The sequence below is a fragment of the Mercenaria mercenaria genome, chromosome 19 (genome assembly GCF_021730395.1).
Source record: "Mercenaria mercenaria strain notata chromosome 19, MADL_Memer_1, whole genome shotgun sequence".
Lineage (NCBI taxonomy): Eukaryota > Metazoa > Mollusca > Bivalvia > Venerida > Veneridae > Mercenaria > Mercenaria mercenaria.
In genome coordinates, this window is record NC_069379.1 from 34,945,692 (window position 1) to 34,957,349 (window position 11,658).

An 11,658-nucleotide genomic window follows, 5' to 3' on the forward strand; every position below is an offset into this window, starting at 1 on the left:
TTTATCTCAAAAGACTTTGTCAAAATATGAACTGGTACGAATTATTAATCCAGATTTCTAAGTCAAAAAGGGTCATAATTCAGCCAAAATCCTTTATGGAGTTATGTGTCTTGCCTATAACTGGACATGGTGTGGGAAACAAGTGTTGAAAGTTTCAAGCTTTTTCTCAAAGACTTTGTCAAAAAATGAACTGGTTACGAAATATTAACCAGATTTCTAAGTCAAAAAGGGCCATAATTCAGCCAAAATCTTGATGGAGTTATGTACTTTGCCTATAACTGGCCATGGTGATGGTAAACAAGTGTTGAAAGTTTCAAAGCTTTATCTTAAAAGACTTTGTCAAAATATGAAACTGGTACGAAAACTTAACCATGATTTCTAAGTCAAAAGGGGCCATAATTCAGCCAAATCTTGATGGAATTATGTACTCTTGCCTATAACTGGCCATGGTGATGGTATATAAGTGTTGAAAGCTTCAAAGCTTTATCTCAAAAGGCTTTGTCAAAATGTAGACTGGTACGAAAAACTTAACCAAGGTGTGACGCCGCCGCCGACGCCGACGCCGTGGTGAGCAGGATAGCTCTACTTATTCTTCGAATAGTCGAGCTAAAAATAAATTGTCATTTAATGAGGTAAAAGTCAATTCTACCAAAGTCTTCCAATCTTGAAACGACATGAACTGTTACACAATCGTTTTATTAAAAAAACGAAATTGCGTAGCTCCCAAAGTCAAACATTACTAATTTATTACATTCAAGTATAATATTGATAATTGAGCCGCCCATGAGAATTTAACATAGTGCATTTGCGACCAACATGGATCCGACAACTGCACATCCGCACAGTCTGGTCAGGATATATGTTATTCGCTTTCAAAGTCTATTTCAATTACAGAAACCGTTAATGGATCCTTACCAGACTGCGCGGATGTGCAGGCTGGTCTGGATATATGCTGATCGCAACTGCACTATGTTGGTTTTCTAATGGCGCATAAAATTCATAGAACCAAAAGGAGCTTTCAAAGTCAAAGCCTGGACATAGTTACTATTTGTGGTCATTTGAGAATTTAGAGTTCGCTTAAGCCGGCGCTTGGGACCGTCACGAATGTTGCACTTTTAAACCCCATACGAATAGACTCGATCATACCGAGTTTTCTGTTTCTTTACATCTTCCAAAATATATTTTTATCTTATTGTAATTCTCCTGTTTACTGTAAGCATATAATGCAATATATGATGTTACACATTCTTAAACAATCAACAGCACATTGTTTTGCAATCAAGATATAATTACCACGATCTATAAATGGCGGAAACTTCGACAGCAAAGTCACGACTTTTCTGCATTTAGTGCTGATCAATACTGTTCATGTGAAACTTGTCTAGTAAATACATATTAGAGCCCCGCCATGAGAAAAACCAACATGGTGTCTTTGCGACCAGCATGGATCCAGAACAGCCTGCGCATCCGCGAAGTCTGGTCAGGATCCATGCTGTCCGCTGATGGTTTCTCTAATTGCAAAATGCTTTGAAAGCGAACAGTATGAATCTTGACCAAACTGCGCCGATGCGCAGGCTGGTCTGGATCCATGCTGGTCGCAAACGCACTATTTTTGGTTTTCCCGTGGCGCGGCTCATTAATTTTTAAACATTTTGTTTCATTACTGTCAGATCAATAAAGAATGAGCAACTTAGACGCAATCTCACTTTAAAGTCACTTAATTTCCAACTCAAAGTTTACTCATTTTGCTTTTAATCATATCTATTTACACTTTGCAATAATACTTGTCTTTTGGGAGCTACGAAATATCATATGTTTATAACATTTGGAAACGGAAGTGCATTAAAAGGCTTCGGCGTAAAAAATGTTTGTTTCCGGCATTCTGGCCTATCCTAAATTTTTGGTCCGACCATAAATGTTTTTTTGGATGGCCTTGTTTTTAAATGGCCTTGGAGAATAAGCTTTTCAACTTTCCCACAAAAAGTTGCAAAACTCCACTTTTTATAAATGCTTTAAACATGGCCTATCCATCTGAATTGTTTAATACATATTTTTGACACAACAATGCAACGAAACAGATTGAAATATATTTTCAGTTATAGGGTCCTAATATAAAAATATTTACCACCATAAATACATGTAATTAGTATTTTATATATAAAAATATTGCAACAATAATTTAAATAAAATGACATGAGATAAACTATTCAAGAAAAAGAAAAGAGATATATTTTGACGGTTTCGCACCTATAATTACATGTATAGTATTAGGTATTTATCAACCTCCTCTCCTTACCACCGTTCTGCATACTTAAAAACAGAACTAATCGATCCATACTTTATACAAAACAAAATGCATGTATCAGAATGGAATAAGATAATTCATTCCTCGAACCGTCACGTATGAAGCAAATTAATACATTCATTGCATTGTCACGTCATACGTTTAACAATCAAACTAGTTAATTCTTTTATTTAAAAGCATGCTGTTTTTTATGAAGAATGGATCCGAACTAGTTAATACCTTCTTCGTACCACAAGGCTGCAAGTTTAAGAATATAACTGGAAAAAATGAGCGAAGTCTGGTACCAGTTCCATTTGACCATTTTCATTAGTAACGATTTTTGCTCGTGTAAACAGTCTAAATATTTTCAACATCAAAGGAGGCATTATTGTTAAGTCAATATCCTCTTTGCATATCAGAATAATTGGTTTCATAAGTTCGTAGGCTTCACGAACTTCCATCTGACACCAGTAGCTTTCACAGAAACTGTTTGAAACCACAAAAATTGCAACACAGCTCTTTGATACACATCTTAATATTTCGTCAACGATTGGAAATCCTGGATTAATATGTTTATCACCAAAACATACTACTTCTTGTTCTATTCCCGTCAACGCTTTCAACGATTCTTTTAGGTTTTCATAAATTAGATCGATGTCTTGTCTTTCGTCTTCACTGGAAAACGATAAAAAGCATAAAAACTTCTGTTCCAGTAATCCGTTTTTAAAATCTTGTAGAAAATTTGCCTTTTTTCGTATTGTTTCTCGTTTTCGTTTCCTGTATACGATGAACGTAATAGCAAGAGAGATGATGCAGAAAAATGCTATACCCGTTGACACTGAAACTGCCACTACTCTTGAACGAATGCACAGAAACCTTGATTCGTCAACTGCTTTATCATCAACTACAATATCATTGCCATCTAAGGTACATGTATATTTTCGTATTTTGTTTGTTTCGAAATATAAAGATAACCATGTAATAAACGGTTCCGACTGGCAATTGCAAAGCAATGGATTATGAGAAAGACTTATTTCGACAGGTTTTGGCATATTTTCTGTCAGAGAAACGAGATTGCGCAAGTCGGGACCATCAATATAGTGTATCTTATTGTTTTCCATGTTAAGAAAACGTAAGTTGATTAAATGTCGTATTTCAAAACTTATTGAAGCTATCTTATTATGGGATAAATTTATTTCTGTCAAGTTGATATTATTAGAAAATATTGTAGAAGGTAACCAGCTTAATTGATTATGTGAAAGATCCAGGTGTAATAAATGTTTGAAAGTAAAGAACAGATACCGAAATTCTGCAAAGGAGGCCATCAGATACAGTTTATTGTGGGCAATTTCGAATCTTTTTAACGAAAAGATTGATCCAAAGGCAAAAGGGGATAAGTATTCCAGATCGTTTAAAGATAAATCAAGTTTATTTAAGTGCATTTTGCTTGGCCACTGTAAAGTTGAATTGAAAATATGTAACTTATTAGATCTTAACTGTAATGATTCTAAATTAAAATTACACGCTGTTAAGTTGACAAAAGAATTTGTTATCTCCAGGCTTCTAGAAAGTATTCCATTTAGTTTCAAATTTTCAACTTTGTAAAGCAGTCTGCGTATGTAGTGATTGGTAGTTTCATTACATTTTAGATTAACTGTTTTGTTAGATATGAAACTATAATCTAGTTTTAAGAATCTAGATTGAATAAAAGCATGCATCCAAAATTTTCACATGGTACAGCATATCTTCCAATAGTACCTTCAACTCTGAATAACCACTGCTGACTACAAACGTAGTATTCGAAATATCTAAATCATGTAAATAATACGAAAGATGTTCTATCTGGAACGGACCATTGAATAGTAAGTTACATCCACTTAAACTTAACTTCCGTACTTCCATTTTACTAATCAGTTTACTTAACGCATTATCTATAATGAAATTACGAGTACCGGAAGTGGCACTCTGGTCAAGAATTAATGCGTCTAAGCGGTTATGTGTCTCAAGCATTGTCAAAAGTTCTCTCGCACTGAGATAATTACATGACGATAGATTTAATGTCCGTAGCTTTGTCAATCCATACAGAATATTACTCTGATTCCGCTCTTTAAACGTTAAAACAGGGGAATGTATTCCGACTGTCTTTAGAGTGGTGAGAGGATAAAAGTTGTACTCATAAAGACGTAAATTTACATGATGATTTACTGTTATATCCAAAAGATCTACTGACATCCATGTAATATCTGTAAATGTTTCATTCTTTATCATGGCATGCGAAAAGTCTTTAACAATCACTCTTGACATATTATCAGGAAGAACATATGGTAGACTGTGTTCACATATAACAGATAATTCTTCAGTATAGCAATCGTCCATTCTACTGATCTTTGTTCCTTCGCGAGAACCAGTCATAAAGACAGACACAGTCAGGAAGAGGAAGTAGTCCTGTAGCAGAAGCATGGCTACTGAAATATAAGGAGGCAAAACGGTAAAAATATGACAGTGAGTTTTGATATTTCAGCGGGAATGCCAAGGCCACGATTTTAGCACATGTTTGTACTTTAGTGAAAGAAATGATGACAGCGCTTGCTAATGCTTATATTGAAAAAAAATAGCATGCGTACTTTTATGGCTCTGTAGGCTTTACTAAATATCCCACTAGCATTTTAAGAATTTAAATTATCTTTGATAAACATAGTCTTGAAGCTACATTTGAAAGTAATTCCATTTACAGTGTTCAATAACTTTGAGTGAAAAAATCATTGAAGACTACTAACACGATCTTGTTATTTGTGTTGCAGTGAAAACAGTATCCAACTTTATGGCATTGCCACACAAAGGCCACTTCACACGCATGTGACATGTTACCCCACATTATAGTTTCACTGTGCTGACCAGTTCTAAAACTATGCTTTTCAATGTCTGAGCGAGAAAGCTACTACTGCCATTTTTCACGTAGTTTGGTACGAACCAGCTAGAGAGCGAACACGGGAAGGCACCCGTGTCCGAAGCGTGAGCTCTACCACTTGGCTATCAAGGCAGTGCTCAGATCATACTGTATGAATAAACAACGAATATAGATAACAGAAGGTTCGATGCGAGGTAAGCCTTACAGTTTATATATTTAGTATGTGAAATATCCCTGAAATTTACAATCAGATTAAGAACAAACCTCTATAACTTAATCCTTTATTTCGAATATCACTTCTTTAACTGCGTTACAGAATAAGATTTTGGATGGTTGTGACTCGCTAAAACTAGTCCAAAACTACAGCCATCAGAAAATAGTAGTAGATAATATACGCATGGGTACATGTTGGCCATCTGTATAACATTTTGATACTGTATTATATTCGAACAATGTTTTAAAGGGATTTCCCCATCTTTTTTGTTATGACACACAAAGTAATATGAATAGAAGCAAAAATAATACCCGTCAAAATTAGGAGGAAGTTTAGATTTAAATGAGTGCGGTATACAATATAGGGGAGTCATACAATCAGTGTAGTGTATTATACTGTACAGGGAAGTTTTAAGTTTTAAATATTTCTTAATATTACATGTATATCAAATATTGACAAAGCTTTAAGAAAAGATTTCATGCACTATAAAAGTATATCAGAAATAAATATTTTAGTAACGATCTTCAATCTAAATATTTCTTAATATATCAAATGTTCACCAAGCTTTAAGAAAAGATTTCATACACTATATAAATTAAATTTGTAATAAATATTTTAGTAACGAGTTTCATTAACCGCTCCATTAGCCCTGTTAGTGCAGAAGATTCTCATAATTACACCCTATGAAACCGAGCCTGCTATGACCTTAATTTTTTACTTAGCCGTTTATTATGTGATCTTTTGATAATTTTTTATAAATTTGATATAAATATGCTTATCGTATTTACCATTGTTATAATATAGAACATATGAGCCGCACCATGAGAAAACCAACATAGTGCGTTTGCGGCCAGCATGGATCCAGACCAGCCCCGGATGCGCAGGCTGGTCAGGATCCATGTTGTTCGCTAATGGATTCTCTCATTGCAAAACGCTTTGACTGCGTGGATGCGCAGGCTGGCCTGGATCCATGCTGGTGTACGTCGCAAACGCACTATGTTGGTTTTCTCGTGGCGCGGCTCATATATAAATGTACAAAGGACAAATTATTTTATATTTTAGATGTCACGAATCGACTTTGAAAATTACAGTACATCGAAGAAAAAATAACAGCAGAAGGAATGCGAAAGAGGTTAAGGCTGAGAATATAAATAATAAATACAAAATTAGACTGATTTTCTTTGTTGGGGGTACATCAGATATACGAAATATAATTGATCAACGTTTATGCTGCCAGTGCCATGAAGCAGGAGTAGTGATCTTTTCAGATTTTCAAAGAGTATTAAACGTATTATCAATTAGATCATTGTAGGTATTACAATTGCATACAAAGATACACCCTAATCTTTGATCGGACGACTGGTGAACAAAATTAAGGTTTAGGAGTATATCATCAAAAACAGAGAAATATTTGATAAACGAACTTCATCTTTACCAACAATCTACTTCATGTTCTGCCGTACTGTCCCATAATTTAAATATTATGGAAAGGTTGTCCCCTTTTTAAAATGAATACCATTCGCAGAAATATAAGAAAAAAAAACTAGGGAACACTACCTTCCATGGTTTTCTCGGCTATAGTCCAGGCTTTGCATCACTAAATTATGACTTAATATACTGACTAAAGGTTCGGGTTAGGTTTAACCTAGCTTCAAAAATGTATTGGAGTTATACCTAACCTATTGTCTTAGTGAATCGGTAGACTTTGGAAAATAGTCCCACCCAATAAATAATTGCTGAAATCTACGTTCCACCTAGTTATTTGAAATTTCAGCACTGGGACATTATTGAAAATACATCAGAAAGAAGATAATTATTGTAACAGTTCTTTGAAATGGTGAGTTTTGATAGGCTCTCAACTGTCCGATAGTGCGGTACCTAAAAAATATGCAGACGTTTTCCGATATTCAATGTATATCTGTATACTGACAATTGTTTCTTAGAGTAATGAACATGTTTTTATGCTGTTCAACATTCATGTGATACAACCCTTTTCTTCTATGAGTTGGTATTGTTTGATATTGGCTATATATAAGCATAAAATAAGTCATGAACGAAATATATGTCAACTTTAACGTACATTAAACTCGAAAACAGACAAGATTGGATATCGGAATGGAATCAACTTAAAAACACTATTCTTAAGCATATTAGTACTGCATTTAAGGATAACATGGTGTAATAGCCATATTTCATATCTGGAAACTGGATGGTAATATTTAAATGAAATTTGGTCACTTTAAAGACATTCAAAATTAAAAACGTTTCACCCACCGAGAGATTTTTCGAATTTTATCATTTTTTGGGGAGATAATCGGTATTGAAATTAACATTGTTGCCTATGGGAAATATATAATTACTTTGATTTCTTTAGTCGGTTAAAAAGCTCATCAGAGCTTATGTTATTTGTAAATGTCTTGCCGACTCAAAATAAATCTTATCTTATCTTATCTTATCTCATCTTATCTTATCTTTGATTATGAGAATCTGAGCCTGAGTTTCGAGAAAATTTTGTGGTAGAAAGCTGCATTATATACTATATGTAAAGCGCCTTTGAACGTGTTTATCATGAAAAGGGCGCTATATAAATCTGGTATAATAATAATAATAAAAGGCAAAAAGAATAATCATTGACTTTCTCCTTTATAAAAAAAGCGTTACAGCGATTTACTTCCTTCTGCACAATATTTTGTCGTAATTTTTCAGGATTTCTTGCAAACCTCCTATCCCAATAAGTTTGTACAACTGGAAACTTTCACAGAATGAACTTTTCTTTGATTTCTGCAAGAAGCATACCAGTTTTAAAAGTAAGTGAAAAATGCCATTTTTGACAATGTCATATGAACAAAAGGCAAACTGTCGCCAAATTACATCAACTTTTCGTATCTAGTAATAAAACCTACCACCAAAGTTAGTCTTTCAGTGAATAGTATGTTCCTTGTCTTTGTGTCTATTATATCTCGGTAAGATGATATAGATGACTTTCTTAACAGGAATGAAATAATCTTTACACCCATGACTTTCATATAGAATTGTCTATTCCAAGACCGATTTTATCTTTATCCTGTTTGTTCATTTAAATGCCCAAATATGCAAATGAGTGTGACATGTTTACTAAATGAAAATCTCAAGTGATGCAGGTCGATTGTTTGTCTGGATTTATGGTTATTTTATTATATTTTGCAAGTTTATGAAACGCAAAATTGATAATGGTCATAAAAAAATTTAACATTTTTATTGCGTTGTGTGAGCAATACGGGTTACATGATTTATATATTAGTGAAGGAAGAGTTCTTATATATTCGAATCTAAATGCTTTTGAAAACAAGAGCTGTCGGAGGACAGCAACGCTCGACTATTCAACAGCCTTGTCAATTGAATGAATACAAAAGTCGAAAAAGGGGCATAATTTTGTAAAATGCAAAGTAGAGGTATTGAACCTATGTACTGCATGTCATATCATGACAGTGAACAAGTGTGTGAAGTTTCAATCCTTTCCAATTTGTGGATACTGAGATACCAGCTTACATACAAAAGGGGCATAATTTTGTAAAAAAAGCAAAATAGAGTTATGGAACCTGTGCAATGTAGGTCAGTTCATCACAGTGAATAAGTGTGTGAAGTTTCAATCCATTCCCACAAGTGGTTACTGAGATACCAGCTTACATACAAAACCTTAACCAAAAATTTCTAAGTCGAAAAAGGGGCATAATTTTGTAAAAAAGCAAAAAAGAGTTATGGAACCTGTGCAATGTAAGTCAGTTTGTCACAGTGAATGGGCGAGTACAATAGCTCTACTATTCTATGAATAGTCGAGCTAAAAATGTTAAAGCTCAATCAATTCTGTTTAATAATTTTGTATTATGTTTTTCATCATGTAGTTTGGATAATAACATCAGCTTACTTTTTCTTCATCAGCAAACAAAATGCATCTTCGAAATATACGTGAGCCTCCGTGGCCAAGCGGTGGAGGGCTTTGACTTCTTACCAACTGCCCCTCACCGATGCGGAATCGAAACCTCGTTTGGGGTCTAAAATTCTTTATGTGAAGCCATGCAGCTAGCGCACGGAACGTATATGGTTCTAGCCACGTGTATACGGTCAAAAACAAACTGATAAAACGAAGTCTGGCATTTCGAATATGTTGACTTTTGACTAGAATAGCCGCTCTTACCCAAACTTCCTACCCACACCAGCTGCTTTGACAGTTTTACAGCATGTGGCAGGAAAGAAACTATGTTTTGCTCAAATTCATTCATTGTAAATAGAATAAATTGAAAAAAAGAAGGTAGAACAAACAATATTACTACAGAATATCACATTTTTAGACATTATATTTTTTCTTAGACATACCTTGATTAGTTTAACTTTAGTCTAACAAGAATATAAATGGTGTTTACCGTTTTATGAAATTTTAGTAATGTTTTGTATCTGTTTCTATTTTAGAAGGACTTATACTTTGCTATGCATGACTCCGGCTGTAGCTGTATTTGCTCTGTTCTGGATTCTCTTACATTTTAATTTTCATAGCTTCTCTCATTTACTTCTGTTTATTTAATAGGGGTTGTATAGCAATAAAGCATGGATCACGATCTACAATTTATATGACGACAGAAAGGTCAGAATAATGGCAAACATAAATCTGAAATTTGATGAAGGGACTTGACATACTTTTGTTCACTTGACAGATTTATAAAATTCCAGAATGTTGTACAGAAATCACGTGATATCAATGAATAATGAAACAGCTGCTATATTTATTTTTTGTAACATTTTTTATATAAATTGATGCTTTAATTGAAAACAGGAAGAGTTACGAGAAACTTCTAGAAAGATATCTCCTGAAAAAAATAACAAATATAAAATGGACTTGGCAGATGACCTTTCCTTAAACTCTAATAATAAACCTTAATACAGAAGAGCATTGACTTAATATTATCTGCTTATAAAGTAAGACAATCAATAAACTTGGTTTTATTATGTTTCATGTATTATGAGAAGTGAGAAAAAACATCTGCTGACTGACATACAACCATTTATTAGTCATAAAACAGAAAAAAATCTTGATATTAATTTTCTTGTTAAATTAGGTTGCAAGCAATTTTGTAGACAGCTTTATTTGTGATGTACACAGGGCTTACAACAGGAATTTCAAAAATAATTCTTTCTAAGTCGGATGCAATAGAATTTGGGCTTCGTTATTATTTACTACCTTTATTTCTATAATTGTTAAAACATCATGTCAAAGGCAATGAAATGGAAAACTTGATGAACTAGGAAATTCACTACTAATTGCCTTCTTATACTCGAAACAAGTGTTGGATATCGCTCCTGGACCTCTTTCGCTGCTACTACTATTTTTGTACCTCTTCGTTTATACATACTAGAAAGTACACGTTTATATCATTTGAAACACCTCATTACCTAAGGAATGGTATTTCATTTACCTTTCGTTCCTATACTTTTGACCTTGATAGACATATGAAAAGCATTTTTAAATGTATGTGTAATCGGAAACACCTCTCCGTTGAATTATACTGTTTGATATTTGTCTTTGTTTTCTTACAACAGGAATTTCAGAAATAGTAATTTCTAAGTCGGATGCAATAGAATTTTAAGTCTGGCACTTTGCGCTGCGTTATTATTTACTACCTTTATTTCTAAAATTGTTAAAACATTATGCCAAAGGCAATGAAATGGAAAACTTGATGAACTAGGAAATTTACTACTAATTGCCTTCTGATATCGCTCCTATTTTCGTGGACCTCTTTCGCTGCTACAACTATATTTGTACATACTAGAAAGTACACGTTTATATCATTTGAAACACATCATTACCTTATGGAATGGTATTTCATTTACCTTTCGTTCCTATACTTTTGACCTTGATAGACATATGAAAAGCTTTTTTAAATGTAAGTGTAATCGGAAATTGAATTATTGGCGAAATGTTTAAAAAAAACATGTGTATATTATGATGTTTAGGGAATATGACGAATTAATAAATTCTCACTATAAAACATTCAGGTGATCACTTAGATTAGAATTACAATCTCCATTCTCCATTCGACAGTGAATCAAGCATTCAAAGCCACCCTTATAAAAGGAAACACTTTCTTAGCTTTCTGTCCGCATGACTTATAAATGATATTCTACAGATATATCTACTCCGATACAAATTTCTCGCTTCTAGTGATGAAAGTCGCGTGCCTGATCTTTTATCGGCACCCAGTGCTAATTTACAAAAATGTT

At 33.7% G+C, this 11,658-nt stretch overlaps 1 protein-coding gene across 1 annotated transcript; it reads right to left on the reverse strand.

The window, feature by feature from the left end:
* Positions 1-2,065: 2,065 nt before the first annotated feature.
* Positions 2,066-5,642, reverse strand: LOC123542320 (toll-like receptor 4). The gene is made up of 2 exons (XM_045328118.2): positions 5,457-5,642; positions 2,066-4,749 (listed from the first exon to the last, which is right to left on the reverse strand). Exon 2 carries the CDS (start codon positions 4,000-4,002, stop codon positions 2,551-2,553), a length of 1,452 nt encoding a protein of 483 aa, XP_045184053.2. The 5' UTR covers positions 4,003-4,749; positions 5,457-5,642; the 3' UTR covers positions 2,066-2,550.
* Between the last annotated feature and the right edge of the window lie 6,016 nt (positions 5,643-11,658).

What these genes read in the sequence shown, in the direction of transcription:
- LOC123542320 (XM_045328118.2), bottom strand. Translation starts at nt 4,002, where the DNA reads ATGCATGCTTTTATTCAATCTAGATTCTTAAAACTAGATTATAGTTTC.